Source organism: Pongo pygmaeus, chromosome 1, assembly GCF_028885625.2.
Source record: "Pongo pygmaeus isolate AG05252 chromosome 1, NHGRI_mPonPyg2-v2.0_pri, whole genome shotgun sequence".
Lineage (NCBI taxonomy): Eukaryota > Metazoa > Chordata > Mammalia > Primates > Hominidae > Pongo > Pongo pygmaeus.
The window spans coordinates 65,888,571-65,912,671 of NC_072373.2; the positions used below are offsets into that span (position 1 = coordinate 65,888,571).

The window sequence follows — 24,101 nt, forward strand, 5'->3', positions numbered from 1 at the left end:
TGTTAAAAAGCCATGTGAATGATAAGACCCATCAATTCATGCAGCCAAACAATAGCTTCTGAACACTTACTGCATGCCAGGCACTGGTTGGTCATTAGGGATTCAAAGTGAAAAGATACATACAGCCCCTGCCTGCAAGAGGCCTACAGACCAGCAGAGAGACAGGCAATTGCAATAGAGCAAGTGATAAGTGCCAGGACAGAGAAATGACAGCTTCTCCTGGAGCACAGACCTGAGAATGAAGGAAGGCTTCCAGAAAAGGAGGAGTCTACACTGAGACATGAAGGATAAGTAGGACATAGGACAGGAACAGTCATGAAGACCATAACAAATGCCCTCATAGGATCGACTAACCTAAGGGTTAGCACCTGGATGCCTTTTCTTACTAACCCCACCTCTACCTGATTTTCACTCCTACTCCAAGTATCTTCCCTAAGCTCAAATATGCAGCCTATTCTCTATTTATTTTCATTTGTTATGCATACTTTGGTTTTACATGAATATAGCTCACCAAATACAAAAAATAACTTACATTTGCATAGCACTTTCAAGTATTTTACCATAGTGAATCTTCAAAACAATTCTATGAAGTCAACAGACCAAATACTTTGATTGGCTCCCATTTATAGAAAAGGAGATTAAGGATAAGAATCACAACTTTTGATTGCCCAGTTCAGGACTTTCCCCTATGGTAGGACCTATCACACTATTTTATAAATGTTTTACCTCCCACATGAGACTGTAATCCCCTTAAGACCAAACACTGCCTTTAATATGGTTATATCTCCAATACCTAGTGGGTGCTCAACCAATATTTACTGAACTACTAATTTACCTTCTCTATGAAGCTGGATCTGATCCATCCTGCACCCTACTCCAAAAAGGTCAGAAGAAATAGCTTTATGTCTTGGTGATAAAAGCACAGGTTTTAGAGTCTCACCACATTACATTTATATTTTAGCTCTACCACCTATTGGTTGTATGCCTTAGGGCAGGTTATTACCCTCTCTGAGTCTTGGCTATCTACAAAATGATGATGATAAAATCTACTTTATAGAAAGACTATGAGGATAATTGGTCTATGTTAATTCCCCTCTGATGGTTGTTCACAACCTGTTTGTTGTCTTTATTTGACTATTTATTCTTGTTGTTTAGTGTCTATATACCCCAATTAGAAGGTAAACTCCAGGAAACAGTGTTTGTGTTAGTCATCTTCATATTTCTAGAAGCAGGTTCAAAGCTTTACAAATATTAGGCATTCAACAAATGTCTGGAGAGATAAAATGAACTAAGCTATATCTTTACCTAGTGTGTCATTCAGAAGTCAGCACTTACTTGGTGTTCAATAAATACTGCTGACTGACAGATTGTGCAATTTAGTCCAAATAAAGGATGTGGAATTGCAGGCAGGCTTGGCCTCTGTCATTTAGATGTTTTGCTGAGAAGGAATATTCCAGGGCCTCTCACCCACCTAACTGCCAGCACTTGGTATTTGCAGAGTAGCTTGTTAAGGAGGTACATACACATATGAACTCAAGTTTCACAATCTGCTTGCATAACAGGCAAGCTAAGGGAGGTACAAAGAGAGAGCTCAACTGGACTTAGAATTTTCTCAGCCCCAAGTTTCTTAGATTCTGCATTTTAAAAAATTTTTGTCTTCTAGTTACCTTAGGCTTTCTTCGGGGTTGAAGGAACTTAAGGAGCCCTCACACTACTCTTCCTTGAATGGAATCCAGAGCTATTAACAGCACTACACAGCACCCTCACTAAGAGCCTCACCTTCATCAGTAGTTCTCGGCTGGTCAAATGGTTATTATGGTCTGAGAAGATATCTGAAAGCTCTTCAAACATCAGCATTCGGTCCCTATGAAAAGGGATTAAGAAAATATTAACAATGAAGAGTTAGGAATAACCCGACACTTTTGGCCCAGCTGTCCTCAGGACCCATGTCTAAGGAGGGACTGTGCTGATCTCAGGGTTGGTGGGTACTGTAAGCACAGATAAGGCCCATGAATTTTTTTATGTGGGATGGCTTTTTATTTCTTTTAAGGTGGACTTGGCCACCCATGTGGAGAGAGGTATATTTCCCTAGCCATGCATATTATAATCACAAAAAAGGATTATTCAATTGGGGCATCAAGTTGTTCAATTAGGACATGTTCTTGTCAGTGAGTTAAAAAAAAAAACAAAAAAAAAAACAACTGTTACACACACAGAGCCCACAGATCTGAGAGGTCATCTTGGCCAGGCCCCTAAGTTTAGAGATGACGATGCCAGAACCAGGGATTTTCCCAAATTTCCATGAATAACTGCTGAGGGTTGTAGGTATGGAAGCCAAATTTTCTGGCTCACAGGACACTATTCCTACTCCCAGAGTCAGAGAATGGTGGAACCGGATGGGCTCTGCAACCAGAGGTGGTGAGTTCCAATTGCATCTCTCCACTCACTTTCTGAATGATCCTGGACAAGCTGCTTAACTCTCCTGAGCTTCAATGTTCTCATCTCTACAAGGGTAATTTGACAGTGCTTTTATGGGACTGCTGGGACAGTGAGTGAAACCACATATGCAAAGCATCTGCTCTGCCCCTCTCCCTTTCCAGGACACTACATCTCTGTGAGCCTCATGGTTTTCTCTACACACCCTCCAGGGTTAATGAGTGCATGATTCTGAAGACAAAGAATTAATAGGGGCAATATCACTACATATGCAACATTTTCATTATTATGAAAAAGACCATTATTAAGAGCCTGTTTTATAGTGAGTGTAATATTACTCTAAATAATAAAGAAAACCATTAAGCTATTCATATTTGGAGAAAATAATTTCAAAATTAATTATACGTGGCCCTAAATGAAGAGAAACAAATAGGTATTCCCTTTGTCTGCTTAAAGCAACAAATGTCAAGGATTATAGGGAAAGTGATAACCAAATAAGATATCTTTTTTCTTTTCTTTTTTTTACAATAACAGCTTTATTGAGATATAATCCACATATCATTGAAGTATACAGTCCAATGCTTTTTAGTATATTCACAGAGTTGTGCAGTCATCCCCATAATCAACTTTAGAATATTTTATCACCCCAAAAAGCAGCCCTCTACCCTTTAGCTATCACCCTGTGACCCTACCGTCCTCCCAGTCCCAGCCCTAGGTAACCACTGATCTACATTCTGTGTCCATAGATTTGCTGATTCTGGACATTTCATATACAAGTCCAAGTATATGATACGTAGCTGTTGTGGCTGGCTTCTTTAATTTAGCATGTTTTCAAGGTTCCTTCATGTTACACCAGGTATCAGTACTACACTCCTTTTATGCCTGCAAAATATTCCATTGTATAGATGCACCATGTCCAAATAAGTTATCTTAATCCTGTTCCTTGAATTTAGCAATGGAGAACATGTAAAGCTGATATAGAAGTGTGTTCTCTAAGGAACTGTGACACTTCTGTAGTGTCCTTGCTAAAACACATACAAACCAACTAAGAAACAAACCAGAAACATATGTTATACAGAATGCAGCTTAGAGGGTTTTTCATTTGTCTTTAGAAAATAATTTTAAAAGCCAGCTAGAATAAATCTTTTCATATGGCAACCAAGGAGACTAAGATACAAGTCCATTAATTTTTTTTTGCTCGTGTTTTAGTCTCAAACTTGCTGTGGAAGAAATCTTAGGCTGGTTACATGACTTTCCTTAGTGTTCTTTTTTCAACCATCAAAGAAAGGATTACCTTTCGTGGCAATCAGACAGGGCTGCAATCAATTGAGTAAGGCTGCATTTTAACACTTGACTGTCCCTCTGTTTTTGATACTATACTACAGTTGAGTGGGGAGTGGTGGTAAGGGAAAGAAGAGGTGAAGTGGAGGTGTGAAGGGTGGGGACACTGCATGCTTCTGATTTTCCCATCACATTTCACCAGGGCCTATCAAGTAATGATTTTATATGACCCTATCATTCTTAAGGAGAAGTGTGCAGAGGAAAATCAACCAACTAATCTCTCTTTAATACACACAATCACCTTGATTATTCAAAATAGAGAAGAAAGAACCCAAAAAAAGAGTAATAATAAAGAAAATTGCATTGGTCTTTGAAAAGCCTGCCAGTTCTTCTACTGATAGATATTGGTGTCATAAACAAAGCACGAGCTTTGGAGTGCAAGTAGCTGTGGCTTCTACAGCTCTGTAACATGAGGCATTATAAACATCCACTTTATTTTTTTTCTTTTTACCCATCAAAGAATCACCTAATAAATAATTTGGCTTACACCAAGTAGACTATCCCCTGAATGAGAATATGAGCTTATCAGCAAGCTTGAGGATTCTGGCACTCATTTTTCAGCATAAATTTATGAAACTCTGGTTTACCAGCTTGGGGCTCTTGCAAATTCAAACAATGTCAGTCCCTTAGGGCTTGATCAACTCTGAGTAAACTTATGAAACTGAGGACCCAGACCTTACATTCTGCCCCACTAAGGCAGCCTGGCTGGGATGCCAGCTGGCATCCCGCTCCTCCTAACTGAAACTGACTATACCATATGTGGTATAGACCATACAGAATTTGTACATTCTTCCCTGATATAGCCTAACTTCCTGACTAGTTCAAACCTGGGGAAACTTGTTGAATGTAGCTGGCCTAGTTGTACTCATGACACAATCCCCAGCCTCTAAATCTGTAGTGACAGAGAATCAGAACTGCCCCCTCCCTCACCTTTCCTTCCTTTGCACAAAGTTCTTTGATCTACAGTGAAGTTCTGGAAATGGAAGCGATGACAGTAGTGCAAAAATCAGGAAACTAAATTGTTAATTATTCCAAAGGTTGCACCAAGAAATATGAAGAAAAACAATATAGGATGTGGCCAGTTAATAATTTCAGGTACTTAGGAAAGAACATTTAAACGTTTTTAATCCCAATAAGATAGTTTTTAAAATGCTGAAACTAAAAGGACAACTAAATAGTTTCCTACTGAACATCAAGAACTAATGTCCTATCTGCACACATTACCCCTTGAGTCCTAAAATAGCTTAGGGCTTTGTAGTGAGGTTGAAAAATAACCAGAAGTAATGGCAAATTGCTGTAACTTCATCACTCCACAACCTTATCCCTCAAAATCCAGATAATAAGCACATCCTTCAAATCATCCCCAAAGCCAATAATCTTGGCTTTGGTATACTTAGAACAAGTTTGATTTCTGCCTCAAAAGTCATTAATGATTATGTGTAAGATGCACCCTGCCTGAAACACACAGAGGATTTCAAATATGTTTCTCTAGTTATGTGATACAAGCTTTGAAGGTGAGGACTCATCACAACCACTAATTATCCCGGCCAAAGAAAAGCAGAGCAAACACTTGGGAACTTACCTTGGGACGGCAGCCCAAGTCTTTTTTAACCGATAGATGGAATTAGACTGCAGCGCCGAAACGATGGCCCTCAAGGAGGAAAAATTCTTCAGGAGTCTACATTCCTGCATGGGGAGTGATTAAAACATAAAAGGCATTTAACTATCAATATTACAGTGACTCGGTGGTTTCCTGTTTTAGAGGTATCACAGCTGCTATGAATTCTTACCACTAAATAGGCAGCTGTATAAATACTGAACATCAAAAAGTGGCTCCTTCCTCCCACCCCAGTCATCGAAACACTTTATAGATTTTGGCACAGTATGCTTGTTTTTCTCCCGTCAATATATTTTTTTGTGTTGTTGTTACAGTTTTATAGTTTCCAGCTTTCCTAGTAAAAACACTAATGGAGGTAAGTCTACAGAGCTATGCTAGAAAGAGCAACTTTCTTCTGCTGAAAGCACACAGATGTCTTAAAAATATGCACTTTAGATCTTCTTTAGATCCCAAAATGAGCTGGGCAGCAGCCACTTTGAGGTCAGATGGTATTGAACATCTCATGACCAACTCTTGTCCACAGAGGTGTATATAATTTGGCAATAAAAATTCACCACAAGTTTAACTTTGGCTTTTATGCTCTTAGCCAAGGGGGGATATTTTTATGCACATTCATTTGGTTTCAAACTGGCTTGTCCTGCAACCATAAACATTCAAAAACACCTTGGTACTTCAATGCTTCCAAAATAACTCGGCCTTTTAAAATAAAATTCATTTTGGCAATGTTTTAAAACAAAATAGAAAGAGAACAGGAAACATTCTGGATGCCATTTTCTGGGTAAGGAGAGAGGCTCCCTATTTAAACTTAAGCTACCATAAGGAGCCTGTAGCATCAGCAGTTAGTCACCTTGGAGTCAAAGTCCTGTGACTGAATAGCAGGGACAGCAAAACAGACAGGGAGAAAGTCCCATTCTTGGCTGGCATGGGGAAGGTAGCAACGTGAGGAGAGTGGACCAGGCCTTATGTCAAAGGAGATGCTTCATATACAGGCACATGACAGCGTACTAGGCCCAGTGTTTACAAGTGAGTACACCATGTGAGCGCATGTTTGGTTTTGTGTAGAGTATCTCAGGTAAGGAGTCCCAGAGTTATTGGGCATAAATGTAAATCACTTTGAGAATCATTTCGCAAAGAAATGTTAATGCTGAATATGAAGGAAAAACAGCACTCTAATTTAGCATGCCAAAATCTGGACACTGAAAACTATGCCAAACAAACCCTCAAACATTTTCTTTAGAGTAAATGCCAAAGTACTTAATAAAAGTCATGTCCACTCTTTTTAAATGCCTCAATGTCCTCCCCTTATTTGGAAAGATATAAAGAGAAAGAGAGAAAGAGAGAAACAAAGAAAGAGAGGGAGGGAGGGAGGAAAGAAGGAAGGAAGGAAGGAAGGAAGGAAGGGAGGGACAGGAAGGAGGGGAAGGAGGGAGGGAGGGAGGGGAAGACAGAGAGAGCAAGAGAAATGTTCTGAATTGCAATCTGGAAACTAAGCCTTTGGGAGCATGGTTCAACAAAGGTTCACAAAAGTTATATTCTAAAAATCAGGAAACTTGCAATAAGAAAAAGGAACTCAGGCACAGATATATCATGCAAATTGAAATAAACATATGGAACACATTATTCAAAAAGAGGTTTAAACTAAGGGTTTAAAGGAGTACAAAAGGCATCTGGTCCCATTTCTAGAAAAAGAGGCATCTTCCAGGAGATGTGATGCAAAAGTAAAAACATACCATTAAGGGCAGTCCAAGAAAATATAGTCATATTAGGTCAGAAAAATTTTCTTTTTCAAATATCCTTTCAATAGAAATTGACTACGATGAATGCAGGAAAGGTAAAATAAATCTTGGTAGCAAACCACTGGTGAGCCTCATTATTTTATTACATTTCCCTACACAATTGTAAAAGATACAACATACTCAGTATTAGGAAGTGACATCACCAAAAAAAAGTAAGGGCCCTTGGCTTTATTAGCACATGATATGGGATTTGAAATATACTTCAAATGATTCAACTTGCATTTCTTATTACTACATAAATACACAATTTATATTCAATTTGGACCAAAAGTCATCGCTTGAGCCCCACTATGTCACATACACAGATGCTATATTGTCACTATAGCCAAAGTAGTTGAATGAATTAGGGGTAGACAGTCTGCTTTTGAGACATGCTGTGGCACTTATGGCAAAAAAAAAAAAAAAAAAAAAAATTCCTTATCATTCTAAAAAGACAGAACTTCTACACTATATCTCACTCACAACTTCTTTTGTATCTCTTACTTGCTGAGCAATAAGCTCGATTTAGAATAGGAGAAATAGAAGTTGTTTATGCAACTTATACTCTTTGTTTCTTGCTGACTTTCATAATACATTAAGAAGTCTGTAATAACAGACCACCTGAAGACTCAAGGAAAATTATCTGGCACAATTGTGTCTCTGCTCTTTAATCAAAGACAACAAAAGAGAATGTAACATTATGCCCTATCAATAGGGGCTTAAGGAAAAACATATTTAAGGGGACATAAAGCAAAATGTGTTTTGGTTGAGAGTTTACCCATAGAGCCCAGAACACAAATTAATATGATATTTTCATATTAATAATTTTTCAAAATCATTATTTTGCTGATGTAATTTCTTTTGCCTAGAAAAAAAAATACCTCTCTAATCTTCAAATACCAAAAATCCTATCTGTTATTCAAAGTTAATTTCAAATGTCAATTCATCCATGAAACCTTCCTTGATCATCCCATCAGAAATGATTTCTCTCTCCTCCACTTTTACAGTGCTTATCTCCCATGGCCCTACTCCTCTACTGCCTCAGGCTGAGATAATTCCAGTACATCTTAGCTTCCTTGTTTGAGTATGGGTTCCTGTAAACAAATAATTATGCTCTATCCTAGTATGTCACCTAAGTACAGAATATTGTGGTTTACACACATTAGGAGTTCACAAAATATTTGGTGGCCCACTGACTGCACACTGTTGCCATTTTCTCAGTCATGAGATAAGATGCTGAGAAGGGGAGGTCCCATGGTATGTAAGCAGTTCATCCAAGAGACTAGACTCCAACACTCAGAAAAATGTGAGTCAGGCCTAGGAACAGACTCCTCCCTTCCAACTTCAGATTAATATGAGATATGACCTCAGATTAATATGAGATCTCTGTAAGTGTCTCAGTCCTTTAGAAAAGAGATTCAGGACTCTGAGAAAGCACCAGCTCTTCAAAACTGCAGAATATGTAATGCCTCCAGGTACTGGGAGGGGGCACAGGTAATCACTCTGGGTTGAAGGGCAGTCTGTTTTGACATGCAGACCATCCATTTATATTTACTGAACATGGTGCTGAAACTAACACTCAGTCTTGTCGTGAATACAAAGGGGAAAGCAGACAGAATGTCTCACTCTGGAGAGGTAGCAGTGTGAGAGCCCACAACTGGGAAGAAGTGAGCAGGGGTCCAATTTTTTAAAAAAGAGGAAAATAAATAAGCTGCCAAGTTTAGAAAAGCAACCTTTTTCTTACTCTGGAACAACAACAAAAACCCAGTGGGCTCTCATATATGGTCTTTTGACTGCCTTTTCAACCAAACAGCTAAACCATTTAAATGAAGTGATGGAGTAGTCTCTTGCATCTACCAAACACAAAGAATATTTTATAAAAGACAATTACATGAGCGATGTTGATCCACTTCTCAATGATTTTGGCTCTCTGCTGAGTTTTGAGTTCTTTGCCCCCCAGGATGGTGCTGACAACACATTTGGTGAGGGTATTAAACTGAGAGATGGTGGCACGGATCGTAGGAGCCAAATGTTTGTTTTCCTTCTTATCCCTTCGAGACCAAATGCAGCCCAGGCAGTGGTGAGGCACTACTTTCTTGAAGAGTTGCTGGAACAAAAGAGGAACTGACTTTAAGGACAACACAGACATTTCATATGGCAAAGCATGTCATCTGGGTCATTTGTAAATTGGTATTTTTGTGAATGGCCGGATAATCCTTTTCTACTTGATTTGTCTCATGGTGTCCATTTCAACAGACAAAAGTAAATAATTAATATACTCATCGATAATGTTCACTAGAAGGAAAATCTCCACCATGTTCCACACTGCTTTCTCAAAAGTGATAAAGCAGAAGAGCTAAAGCCACCACGATAACTCCTCACAGTCCTCTTGTATTTACCAGCTAACACCGACCTATGAAATGTGACTGACATACTCAAAAATATTCCAGCTCACAAAAAAAATGTCCAGCTCACAAAAATATTCAAACTTCAAAAGTACAGAAAGCACACGTGGAAATGAGGGGCCAGATACAATCACATGTGGATTCTGTGAATTTATTTTATTCTAACTTATACTTTGATCCCTTTACAATCCTCCAAATAAACAGTTCAGATCTTGAAATATTTATGAGTGTAAAGGGAGAAAAATACCCACAGAACAAGGCAGATTTTGTTTCACAGGGATTCGAATTCTTATTTCCCTCTGTGTCTTGAGCTCCAAAAGCACCTTCTCCTAGAGTTGCAAGAAGAGCTCAGGCCTGAATTATTCAGATGATTGATTCAAGACACATCTTAACTCTGTATTTGCAGGCGCAGCCTCTCTCAAGGATTCAAGAAGACTTAAAATCACATTATCCCACTGCTCTCACCGGGGCACCAGTGCCATCACTCCCCCATGTTTTAAGTGAAAGTATATCTGATCACAAAGAGAAGACTTACTGCATCCATGTAGGTCAGCTGCTCTGCCACGAGATCTTCTGAGAAGCACGTGAATTCTGCTGACCCTCCACCCTCCAGTTCCTCTTCCTCTTCCAGGCTGAAGGAGATCGTGTTGGGAAGCCCATCTGTTCACATATGGAAAAGATTAGTAATTTGGTGGCAGTGTATATAATCTTGCTTATAGAGTCATCACACTTCTTTTATTTAGGAAGAAGAGGGCCAATCCTCCAGAACAGCCACAGGGAGACAACCACAAGCACAATGCATCTGAGAGCAATGGAGATCTTCCCATCTCTGCTTGTTCTTAGATTCTCTATTAAGATCAGAGCTGTCATGCTCTCACTCTGACAAATCACTGGCTCCTAGGCCAAAGAAAGAGCCAGGATAGGCAAAGTCTAGAGAGAGCCCTTTGTCTAGGGCTCTTTCAAACTTTTTGATCAGATCAGCTCCAGGACTAATCCAACTAACTCCTAAACCCCAACCATGCAATTTTTGGTTGCTGGGCAACTTATAACCAGAAGCCTGGAAGGACTCGCCATGAAGGCAGGTATGACTTTGGGCAATAAAATGAGCCATTTTGGTGTTAGAAATGCTGACGAAGCCCTCAAAATTCTCAAAATGTTCAGAGTCACTTTCAACTTCCACCCAAAGCTAAGAATGCATGAAGCAGAACAGTCTTCAACTAAATTCACCTGAACCTATCACAGCCAAGATCACCAATTAGCAAATTACATAGGGCACAGTGTGAAGAAGAGAAAATCAGTACCCAGGATTCCGAATAAAAAGCAGAAGAGCCCACACCTGGAATAGGACCTCCAGTCTCCATTTCGAAAGACTGGAATTTGATGAAGTTTTTCTGACTTAAATCCCCAGCTTTCCTTTCCTGGAACCTTTCCCCAGTGCTCAGGATGTTTCCCAACCTCAGCCCCTTCACACTCCTCACACTCCTTCCTGTCAAACCTGTTCTCAAGGAAAGAAAACTCTAGTTACATTCAGTTATATCTTAGCAGAAATGTAAATCAGCATGTTACTACTCCCCCAGGAATGCTTATATTTTGAGCCTTTTCTTTCTTTCTTTGTAGAATTAAAGACTATTGGGCATCTTGGATTAAGTCACAGTGGCTTTCCTTCATTTTCCAGGGAAAAGGAGCTTCTGAGAGTGGACCCTACACCACTTCCCCTTTAGGGCAGCATGTGGGTATCTGCCTACACTGGTGGCAGGTATGTGATTTAAGGATTGCCCCTTTACCCTGGACTTGAAGGTTCAGATGCAAATGGGGTTGGGTTATGACTGAAAAACGTAGGAGGGGATCACTGCCTATCCCCGGAGTCTGTGACACAAACAGGTACAAGCTAAAGGAAGCTAAAACCTCATGACATGGAGGATGTTAAGCAATCCAATTTCATCATTCTTCCTCCATACAATTCTGGCACTGTTTAATTTAGTGGAGTAATTAGAAACTTGGGATCCCAAAAAAAGGTTCAGAAAGGGCCTCTCCCTCATCTTGTCAACAAATACATACATATATCCCAGTTGCCCTGCAATGCAGAGCCTAACCCACTTCAATCAAGGAGCAGGGTATGTGCTAAGGCTTGATCTTTCCATTCATTCATTCAGCAAACACAGCAGCCCAATGTGTATCTATAATGTTGCTGAGCATGAAGATTACATGATCCTTTCTCTCTGGGGCATAGTCCACGCCTTCACTGTTTTCTGCTTTTGATTCTCCTCCAGAGATAAGTAAAAACATGAAGCACAATTTTACTTTTTAAAAACATATAGGAGAGCTTGCTTCTTCTGCAGGAGTAAAATTGGGTAAAACAAGCACATGGGAACTGAGGCAATCTCCCTCTCCCCTGCCTCAGCCTGCCAAATGAGCTCTGCCTTGCAGTCCCTGTGTTGGAAACAATGAATGACTGGTCCCACCGGTTCCCCAATTAGGCTCAGAGCCAGGGGCAGCCCCAATGGGGAGAGCTGGGCTCCAACACAGCGTTTCCCACTCCAGCACAAAGCCAGGCATGGAGGCCCTGAAGGGAGCTGAGGTCCGCAGCTGGAGGAGTGCCCCTGGTATTCAAACATTCCTGGCAGATGAAGTCATCTGAGATATAGAGTATTTGGCAGTCAGCTTCCAATGATGCAATTGCATTTCCCTCTCTCTGGGACCCCCATCCATAAGAAATTCAGCAGGTATTGTTTGGAATTTAGGTCTATTTTCTTTGGAGCTGATGCAGCTTTCCTTATTGGTGCTGAGGAACATTTCCTTTCCCTTACTGATGAAGTCAGGCATCCCTTCAGGGTAATGCCTGTCAGAAGCTCCAAGTGGGTCAGCCACCATGGCAACTGTCACCCAGCACCCCAGTGAGAGGATACAACGTCACACTGGAAGCCTGTCCCAGCCTCTTTCTGACGTTCTTCAAAGCCTAATAGTTCCAAGCACCTCATGACCTGCAGTGGTTGCCTTTCCTTTGTCCTTGAAAATAGGAAGTCAATTCTTCAAATAGGGAAAAACAGCCACAGAAACTTCCTTCGATGAGGCCCTTAGAGATGCTAAATGACGATAATCTGCACTGGCAGGGGACCCGTTACAGTGATGCTTTTCCATATTGAAGGAGAAACACCTTTTCCAAGCTTTTGGGAGGGCAGGATCAGAACTGGACTTCATTCCTTGACTGCTAGATGGGAGTAGTTGTGATGGAAGGATAGAAGGAGCCATTAAACAGGTAATAAAATGCAAATTCAGGTTCAGCATGGTACATGTTGATAAGGGAAGACTAAAGTTCATCAAGGAGACCCTCTTCTTGGTAACAGAAGAAACAAGGAAATTACTTAATTTTTCGGAGCTGGAGTTTCCACAGTTTCCTCATCCATAAAACGAGGGAGCCAGATTAGGTAGTCTTGAAAATACCCTTCTCTGTCTAAAATTCTAGGCTCTATAATTAGTACTTCAGTAATCTTGAGAATTTTATACTCAAGCCAATCCTCCAGCAGCATGTTGTTTTGAGGGTACCAAGGTTTCCTATTAGCCAGCACAGGGAGAACCTTTCTCCAGCGTGGAGGCTGGAGAATCAGAATCTAGCCTTTTCCCTGCGAACAAACAAGTACTCACTGTCAGTTTCCACTTCTTGCTTCTGAAACTGCTCAAGAAGATTTTGTGCTCTTCTTTCTGGGTCAGAGCCCGGCATCATCCGTGTGAGATAATCCAGCAGTTTCTGTAAGCAAGGGAAGCGAGGGGGTTCTCGGAAGTCTTCTGCACACTGGTCAAGCCAGGCCCTCAGTATGGAAGCGATTGCACTGAGAAAGAGAAATGGAGAGTCACTGCACCCAACTGGCTGTGGGGAGGCAAAGCAATCCCTGGACACCAGGGCAGATCCAGGGGCACCCCAGGAAACTTGGGTAGGTGGTCAACAGATCATTCATCCAAAAGTTCCTAGAAACATCAATGGATTTAAAGCACTTGAAAACAAACTAAACTTTATTGTTTTAAGGGGAGTGCTGCAGTGAAGCTGATAAGGTTTTTTGCTGTTGTTGTTTGTTTGTTTTAAGGAGGCTAAACTTTGGAAAAACCCATACAGGGCAGAAAAATTGATGTGTAGAAGGTTTAGTGAGTCCTGAAGAAACTTCAAAGCAATCTGTACACAATAAGATTATGCTCAAATTAAATCCCACAAAATCTGCTACCTAATATGTTAGGAAATAACTGACTGCCGGTAGGCCAGAAATCCATCTGATGAAAGGAAGTGCCTGAGTTTGGAAAGATAAATGCATAAATTCAAGTTGACAAGGATCACCAGGGCTTCAGCATGAACACTGAAAATGTCCTCATAAAATTATCCTTTTGTTTCTCAAATTACAATGAGGAGAATATGTTTCAAGTAGGAGAAACAGTAGGTAGAGAAGTTATGTCTTTAAAAGATAAAGGAGAAAAACTTGATAACAAAGGTGATTTCTTCTGATGGCTCTGTGGGTCACAGAGTCCACCTAGGGGAAGACAAGGTTCCAGGGCACAAAAAGAGACAGGGTCATTTGTATGTGCACAGCTCCCTCCAGTATGTTAGTAATAACACAGCATGTTGTCTTTAAGTTGGGGTAGCCACTCACTGAAGGCTAGAGACAAATAGCTGAAGGATAAAAAGGATAAAATGTTTTGCATGCTATTATTCTATGCTTCATCTTCAAAGAAGACTTTACCAACAGTCCTGACTCAATCACATGCCACAGACAAGGAGAACAGAACAGAACACTCTGCCTGCCTAGCAACCGGTTACTCCATACGGTCCAGGCATATTCACTGCTGAAAGCTGGAGAAGATGACAGGGACTACATATTAATCCATGCATCTTTTATTGACAGAGACACAACACCTCATCTTAACTAAACACTTTACCAAAATTTTTCAGCCAAAAAGAATTTTTTAACACATTTTAAAATTATCATTATCACCTAATTATACTTCAAACAAATTGTTTTTTTAGTTAACAAACTATAACTGGACTAAGTTATTACCCACATATGTGAAACTGAAGGCTGGGCTTTCACAGGTGTGTCTAACTTTCTTCACATCTTGATTTCACACCAAGAAGCTGGACTATCATCAAAGTATAAGTATGACTAAAGCCAATTTAATGCTTAACTTTTGGAATTGAAGTACAAACAGAAAGAAAATAAATGTGTTACTGTTTTCACTATGGTGTAGATCATTGTTTCACTAATGTGGAACGTTAAAGCATTTGGAACTATAATATTCAATTATCTGCATCTAAAGTAGATACATAAAACCTTCAAATGAAAGTCATAGAAATAATTCAATACTCCAAATATTTAGTCCAGATTAAATGAAATGATAAACAATAATTTCACTTTCTTCCAGAAAGCCAGAAGAAATTAATTGAAAACCTGATATTTGCATTTACATCAGCTTGACTTTTACAGAGAAAGAGTTTTGCACCTTTAAAAAGAGGGATGAATTAATCTAATTAACACCAGTATACTTGCTTAATGTTTCTTAATATTTCAGTGAAAAGATACTCTTATGATGACATGGATGGAAAAACAGATATGGAGAGGTCATAATTCATATCATATACTCAAGTCAAAAACAGCAGCAGCCTAACAACAAAACAGTGTTTCACTGAAAAGAACACCCAGACAGAAACACAAAATTACAGGTAAGAGTCAGTGATGCTAATATATTATTCACTTCTTAAATGCCTGTGATCCTTAATTATTATGATAAAACTCATTATTTATTGCAAAAAAGTAAGTCTTACAAATGTATATAAACTAAAAAAGCAAAATACCTACTCTCTCCCTTCATCCTAATCCCATTCCCAGGACCTTTCGTTAACTGTTAGAATATATCCTTCTAGGCTTTTCTGTGGATATGTATACATATTTAAATATACATAATATGTGCCGGGTGTGGTGGCTCACGCCTGTAATCCCAGCACTTTGGGAGGCTGAGACAGGATTATTGCTTGAGCCCAGGAGTTCGAGACCAGCTAGGGCAAGGTGGCGAAACCCCATCTCTACAAAAAATACAGAAAATTAGCCAGGTGTGGTGGTACACGCCTGTAGTCCCAGCTGCTCAGGAGGCTGAGGTGGGTGGATTGATTTTGCCCAAGAGATAGAGGCTGCAGTGAGCTGTGATCACACCACTGCACTCCAGCCTGGGTAACAGAGCGAGACCCTGTCTCCAAAAACAAAGAAAGAAAGAAAGAAAGAAAGAAAGATAGATAGATAGATAGATAGATAGATAGATAGATAGATAGATAGACAGATAGATAGACAGACAGACAGACAGACAGACAGACAGATAGATAGATAGATAGATAGATAGATAGAAAATCAACATGGGCTTTTTTACTGAGCAGTATGTTACAGATACTTCATCATTACCTCTAGATCTATCTTATTGTTTCTCATGATATGGACACACCATAATTAAGTATTCTTCTACTGGAAGGCAGGTATTTAAGTTATTTTCAGGTTCTCACAACTACAAAATATGTGCATCCTTGCCTCCATCTCTGCATGCTTGTGTGGGTATTTCTGATGGACACACAGCACTTACCTCTGTGGAAGGCTGCAGCCTCAGAAGAACTAGGAGAGCCCTAAAGAGGAGCCTTCATCCAGATTGGACTTGCCCTTAGGTGGACATTTTGTGTTCCTCAATCTGATGTTTTTAATGAGCTCTGGTGATCTATGCATTTTTTTACTCTTTGTGACAGTGACCTTCCTGTAGCTTAGCCTAAGAAGGCTTTGAAAGTTCACCATAAACTCAGACACTCAATCAGCCAGAAAAAAGCATTTTCACACGAAAGAGGAATGAAGGGGGAGGAGGACGAAGCAACAGAGAAAGGGAAAGACATACACAAACAGCACAATAGAATACGAGGCAGAGCCCTGCCCTCCTCATTGGCAGAGCGTTTCTCAGCACACCAGGCAGGGAAGCTTTCTGGAAAGGCCTGGACACATGCCCAAGGCTCACAGTAGCTTTGTGTGTGCCAGTCCTGGGAAGAAACTTTCCGTTCTTGATAGATTTAGAAGCAGATACAAATGCGAAACTTTTAAGATTTCAAAAAAGAAAGCAACATCGCAAAATAATGATGAAAAGAAAAACAGGATTACTGGCCAATGGCTTTTTGGTCTTACCCAGCCTGGCTCCAGTCCTAAGATCTAACTTATATACCAACCAGAACTGAGTGGGGGGATGTAAAGAATCTTACAGCTGAAGGGAAATTCTAGTTTGAAGTCACAAATTTACAGGTCCAGTATGTCTGTTAGACTACAGAAGCCACTTGGTTCTGTACACAGACCAAGACAGGACGCTTGGAGACCTGGAGAAGGAAAACTCTATCCTTCATCCTGGCTGTCCCACCGGGGAACTAAGGAAGCCTGGATAGGTCAGTTAACTCCACTGACCCCCGTCTCTGGGGAAGAGATATAATAAGTCCTTCTTCATCTACCTGACACTGATCAGTTGTGATTTCAAATGATATAATGTCAATAAGGACATTTTGAGATACCTGGAGAGAAACATAATTGTCAACAGTCTTATAACTACTTGCTAGAAGTCACAGAAGGAAGGGATTGAAAAGGTAAAATGGCTCAGCGAAAATCCATCAGCACTCACAGGAATTGACTCAAAGAATCTGCCACCTCTCACAGGAAGAATGACACAGAATACAAGCCATGCTATGACATGTGTGACTTCAGGCCTACTGGAAGAAGATGGCTGCTGTGAACACACACACAGACACACACACACATACGTGCCCACATACATATAGCTTGAGGTATCCTCTCTGGGACAACTCAAAGACATCAAACTGTAGTATTAATTGCAAGAGATGATTCTTGAATAACTTATAAAGGCAGAAGTAATTCCTGAAGCCAAACTGGATGATTACAACTGTGACATAACCTAAATTCAGTCAGCAGAAAAGACAGTATGTGACTTCCTTTTCCAAAGTAATCTTTGGTGGATCACAGAACAAAACTCCTCGGTCCTAAGGGCAAGTATGCTGGGTAGGTGGCCAAGGCCAGGGGCCCAAAACTGACAGCAGAGGAGACAACCAAAATTGAGTTTTCTACCTCAGGCATTCTTGGCAACATACAAAACTTTGCAGTGTGTGACTCTTTTCCAACCGACTGCAATCATCTATAGGGGAAGGAAGACATGCTCAGATGTCACTGTTTGAAACATACTAAAGCAGCTTCTAGGACTTTTGCTTCTAAGAAATTCATTCACCAATTAAAATAATATTTGTTGAGTGCCCTTTATTTCCCACAGTCACAAAAACAATTTATGCGATGAGCATCACAATACAGGAAGTCCAGGGTTCCAGGGAAGCACTGAACTTCAGAGGGAGCTGACCTGGTCAAGGCTTTAGGGAGGGTCTCCCTGAGGAAATGATGTGAAAGCTGAGATCTTGAGGGTTAGGAGTCAGTGGGATGAGGACTCTGGGGCAGCAATGAGGCAGAGGTTCTGCGCTGAAAGAGCTAAACACTTGTAGAGGACTTAAAGATCTGTTAAACTAAAAAATATAAAGAGATGGGGGAAAGGAGCATGATGAAATCTGCTATACTCATTGATTTTTTTTTTTTTTTTTTTTTTTTGAGACAGAGCTGTCACCCAGGCTCGAGTGCAGTGGCACGATCTCGGCTCACTGCAATCTTCGCCTCCCAGGTTCAAGCGATTCTCCTGCCTCAGCCTCCCAAGTAGCTGGGATTACAGGCACGTGCCACCATGCCTGGCTAATTTTTTTAAAATTTTTAGTAGAGACCAGGTTTCACCATGTTGGCCAGGCTGGTTTCAAACTCCTGACCTCAGGTGATCCACCTGCCTTGGCCTCCCAAAGTGCTGGGATTACAGGCGTGAGCCACCGCAGTTGGCCACTCATTGATTTCTCAGCCAACTAGAAATCACACCTAATAACACCTGGTTAGAAGACATTAGACAGATGCACCTTGGCTGAGAGATAAAAGAAAATGGTTCAGAACTTCTAGCCACCCCAGGGATCTTTAGGCACGCAACGCAGAGAGGGCTGAGGCAAGCATTTAGGCAGCGATTATGTGCAAATCACAGATTTTTTAATGAATGTAGATTTTAGGTAAACGTATTAAATCATATTAACATTCCATAGGCAGTAAAATACTCTATAATTGGTCAAATGTTTAATACAAATTTTTTCAGGTATGAAGTCACCTCTCCCATGATGTGTAACTTCCCAGCCAAGAAATAGGATTACCGTGACAAAAAGAATAACACTATCCGTCTAGAGCTCTTTTCTCTCCCCAGCAATCTATTTGAAATAATAATTTTTTGTACTTAATCATCAGCAGAAAATAAGACATGGAACCATTTTTCAAAAGCAGCAAAATGTTTTTCTATTTTAATACATTCTCTGAGAACTGGATCTTCTCTTCACTGCAGATAATGAAAAGGTAAGAAGATTTACGCAGAGGGTCGGCCTTTCAAGCAATGAAGTAACTTCTGCCAAGCTCTGAGGGTGGGATCTAATACACTTTGTCCTTCAAGGACTGAAGCCTAAGTCAACCTTGACCCCGACTCTGGGCCGGACCCTCCACCTTGTTCTCCTAATCATAGAACAGTTTTCCTCTGTTTCAGGAAAGGTTGCCAGATAGAAGCTGCCTCTGAGACCTCCAGCTAGATGATTTTCCTAATGAGAAGGAACAAAGAAAGATACAAAGCTTTCCTCTTTGTTTTTTTCCTGGAAAGGATGAAAATATTATTATCTGGACCTGTCAAGGTTGTCCTGCATTGCTTTTTTACACTTTACATTGTCACATTTCAGTGCTGTTGGTAAATAGAGATTCAAATACCAGGAGGAGACGTGAAAGAGAGATTGAGAGAAGACCAGGGAAATAATGCCAACAAAGCCAGAGTCAGATCTAAGCACTAAGAAGGCAAGGGCAATGCAGGGGCTATGGGGAAGGCAGAGAAGAGAAAAAAAAAACCTCCACGGCAAGAAAGAGGAAGAAAAAGATTATGAAAGGAAGACATACAGAAAGACAGTAAATGTGAGTGGGAGAGGGCCCGGAGTAGGATGGATAAGCCTGAAGCCAATTACCCAAAGTCAAGGTTATTTACACACCTGTCTTTCATTCCCAAGCTAAGTACTTAAGAGAAATATTTTCATTTTTATCAGAGGAAAAATAGTAAAGGTCATGCAGCACAGAGGTTAAGGCCTGGGTTAAATCCCAGTTCTTTCATTTATTCACTGCGTAGCCTTGGACATGTTCCTTAACCTACGCCCCAGGTTCCTCCTCTGTAAAATAAGAATAATAAAACATAATCATTATGAGGATTTAACAAGTATGTACAGTACTTAACACAGGGACTATTCCTACTAAGTAGTCAATAAATTCTAGCTATTATTAGAAAAGGACATTGCCAGTCACCAAAATTATCTTTCAGGGATCTCAATAACTCATTCCCCACAGTCCAAGAAGGGAGTTTTCATGTTATAAATAGAACTCTATTGAAAAAAATGGCTGAGGCCTTCTATAGTTTTCACCACTAGAACTGAGTTTCCGTTAGTAGTGACAGATGCTATGAGGCACAAGGAACAGGAAGCAGGTTCTCCTTTGATGGGCCTAATTTGGTCTTGTTTCCTCATATCCTTCAACCCATCTCCTTCCCCAGGAAAAAGGTCTAGCTTCCACATTTCTAACAGCTGTGTGCAAACCTTGCTCAGGGTATTCATTCAATAATAAAGCAACAGCCAGGCAAAACAGCATAGAGCAATGGAAATAGTGACAAATTAAAAGAACTCAGAATAATAACAATCTAAAACAGTAGTCACAACAGTGATATTGTAATCTAGTTCTTCATGTACTTCCGCAGTCTTATTATGATGATATAGGCAAATGGGGAGGAAAATCTTGAGTATCTGAGATCCCAACGCTCTTCTATAAATGGCATGCCTGGGCTTTCCACCTAGGTCTTGGAGTCAGTTGGACGACAGTTCAAATATCAGACATGTCACTTAACCACCTGCCTGATCTTAGTCAAAATACATAACTTCTCTGAAGCTTCACTTTATATTCTATAAAGTGAGGACAATATCTCAGCATATTTGTGATGGTTGAAGAAGACACAAATATAAAGTACTTAGCAGAATGCCTCGTAAGCATACCACAAATTGTAGCCAATGGTGGTGGCAAGGGTGGTGTCATCATTTTCATTGTTTACAATGCTGTACAGTGAATCAAACAACACAGTCTAATTGTGATGTCTGTTTTCCTTTCTAAAAGAGACATTCTTTAATGTAGAAAACCCTAGGAGATACTCATATGATTGATTTGTCTTCTTTTTGAGCCATTGATTATCAATGTTATTTTATTCTTCCTCAACTATTAGAACATCAGTTTCTGCTCAGGGCTTTCTACCCATGTCCCTAAAATGCAGACTTGACTTAGAATGCTAATGACTTGTAAAACTATGGTTTTTATTTTTCTTTGTCCTGTAGGGATATTTTAAAGACAATACCAGACTCTTCGGTACGGCATATCACTTCTTCATTTCTTTTGTTTCACTTTAAAAAAAATTCCTTTCGCATTATAACTTTTAATTCTTCTAAATTGGAGTTTTAAATCTTGTTTTTGCTGTTCTTCACCCCTCCTCCTTTTCCCCATTTTTGTTATAATCACTCCAATTAATTTCAATTGCCTTCTTAGGGCATCTGAATTTGCAGGAATGAATATTGATTGCAAACTCTCTGGGAAGATTTTTTAACTTTCCACTGTGAAGTTTCTGAGGCAGTAATGTAACACAGCCAACTTCCTTTAACTCCTTTGCTTTTTCTTTAAAGTGTGTCCAATGTCTTGGATTACTACTATTTACATGATCCTTTACCAGTGACTGAAATCTGGTGTCACTGTTTACAACTTCTGGGAAAAGATTACAAGAACAATATATGTACCTTCTGAATATGTGGAAATGAAAGCAGAACGATTTCAACAATTTGAAGTACTACTATGGTAGAGAGTTTGAGAAAACAAAACTTGGCACTCCAGAAGGAAACTGATGAGATTCAATCAAAGAAAAGAAAATAGAAACAATTTCAACCTTATAATAGTCATTAAAGGAAAGAAATAAAGCATCATTTCTTGAGGAGTTTTAAATCTCTTTAAATAAAGTTATATATAGAGAGAGGGAGATATGGTCATCTCATATAAAATTCAGAGAATGAAGATTCGTGTTGTAAAAGCTCTATATGGTTAATATCCCTTCCTTACATTCTCTTCATTTCTGAATTCAATGACTATAATAAATCTGCCCTAGAGACAATTTGCTTTTTCCATCTGGTTCAGATTTTATTATTTAAAAAGATAGCATTGTATCATGTAAAAATGTCAGTAGGAAAAGGGCACGGGCAGAATGAATATAGGCACAAATGTTTTCTTCTGTCATAGAAAGTGAGTTTCCTAATTGATAAATAGTGGCCAATTTAGGGATCCTAGAAATAAATGTGGCACACCTTATATAATCAGTCTAGCCCTACCATCAGAAATCACCGTGAGGCAAAGATTCCAACATCCAGAAGCCTTGGAAGTTGAATCCTTTGCAACTGAAGACATTCTTGTTTTAGCCAGATAACTTTAGAGGGTCCTGACATTGTGAAAAGCCTGAACTCTGGACTGGAATTACAAGTACTCCGCATGTGGGAGTTCCTGCACAATCTGGTACTTTTTTAAATGCATGAAGAACCCTAGTCGGTTGTGGTCCAAGACATCAGAAACCAATTTTTCATCTTGAATGCGTCATCTGTATTTCCACGTTTTCCTTCTTTAAAGTTATTTTACCCTCTGAAAGGTTTAAATCCATATTTGGAAATACAGGAAAGATTTTACTTGGTACTTGGGAGCCTGTAAAATGTAAGGGTTGCTCTTTACTTTACAGCAAAAACGGGAAAACAAACAATATTTGGGCATTTTTCTGTTCATGGTTAAATCCAATAGTGAGTCCCTGTCCCCACACCCTCCTCCACCCAGGTCTGCAAAACTGAAGGCAACTGCCCTAAACAGGATGTTTACTTCTTGAATGTCATTGGATTCCTGCTGTCGGTTTTCCACCTGAAATCACAAGAGAACAGATTCATAGCAAAAGAAAACAATGGGCATTTTGCCACTCCTTGCCTTACTCCCACAAAACAATGCTTTAGCTCAGCTCTTTATTCATGACCCCAGTGAGCAGCTGTGATGTCATGACTAATAACAAACAAAGCTTGTGTATGTGTTTCTTCCTGTCTCTTCAAAACTGGTAACACACTTTCCAACAGAGAAAAGTGGTCAAAGGTACCACACTCTCAAAAGTCCACTATGCTGTGTGGACCATATCTCTGTTTCTGTTATTCATTTCTTGAGAGAAAGAAAAAGCTAAATAAATTTTATCTTAGACATCACTGAACTTAAAAGGACCTCAGCGAGCATTTATTCCAAGCACTCATTTTTCAGGTGAAGAAACTGAAACAAAGGAAGGTGAAGTGACTAAGCCAAGGTCAGATGACTGATAAGTGACAGAGTGATAGAGAAGAAGCAGGATCTGAGTTCTCCAGGCTCCTTCACCAGGGCCTTTCCCTCTCCATGTGGCTGCCTCTGGATCACTTCCACATTTGATTCAGCTACTTATAAAAAGAGACACAAATAAAGAAATTTCCAAATAGGCCTGCTCCTATTTTTATATATGTTAGGTATTCATAAAGACAGTTTCACTTCAGAACTAGAGCCTCAACACTATATAGCAGGGTTTCTTACTTAGGCACTATTGACATTTAAGGTCAGATCATTCCTTGTTAGGGTAGAGGAGAGTTACTTTGTACATGCTGAAAGATTCTCCCCGGGGCCTGAAAGCTTGAAGGGATGAGTAACTCCTCCCTTCTCAGGCCCAGTCCCAAGGCTCAAGGCCACTTGCGCCAGCAGCACACGTCAGCAAGATAGCAGAAGCAGGAAGACAGTGGGCCAGAAGACACCTACCCTGGCCGGAAGACAACTACCCTGGCCTGAAGACACCTACCCTGGCCGGAAGACACATAACCCTGAAGACCAAGAAAGAGGCCGTCCAGGTACTACGTAGCAGTTGCATCAGACTGGGACACTTCCTGTTTACAGAGTACTATAAAGCCCCTGTCCCGTCCTCACTTGGGGCTGATGCCATTTTAGGTCTCAGCCCGCCTGCACCCAGGCACTCATTAAAACAGTGTGTTGCTCCACATCACCTCGTGTTGTCTGTTGGCGCGCTTTTAGGGTTCGAACCGATATAAGAACCTTTCACATGCTAGGATGTTTTAGCAGCATCCCTGGCCTCTACCCATGAGTTGCCAATAGCATCCCCCCACCAAGTTGAGACAACCAAAATGTCTGTAGGTCATTGGCAAATGTCCTCTGGAGGATAACAATCACCCTGTTGAGAACCACTGCCATACCTCCTACACATCTATTGGTCATCAGGAAGCCCTCAATCATT

At 40.2% G+C, this 24,101-nt stretch overlaps 1 protein-coding gene across 5 annotated transcripts in view; it reads right to left on the reverse strand.

Annotated features, from left to right (window-relative positions):
• The window catches only part of RGL1 (ral guanine nucleotide dissociation stimulator like 1), a 305,456-nt gene that overhangs the window by 40,631 nt on the left and 240,724 nt on the right, over window positions 1-24,101 (reverse strand). For all 5 annotated transcript variants that reach the window (XM_054443341.2, XM_054443321.2, XM_054443311.2 and 2 more), the window contains 5 exons: window positions 13,218-13,402; window positions 10,111-10,235; window positions 9,062-9,277; window positions 5,360-5,463; window positions 1,780-1,864 (listed from right to left, as the gene is read on the reverse strand). In XM_054443341.2, the coding sequence (XP_054299316.1) occupies window positions 1,780-1,864; window positions 5,360-5,463; window positions 9,062-9,277; window positions 10,111-10,235; window positions 13,218-13,402 (715 nt within the window). The remainder of the gene's footprint in view (window positions 1-1,779; window positions 1,865-5,359; window positions 5,464-9,061; window positions 9,278-10,110; window positions 10,236-13,217; window positions 13,403-24,101) is intronic.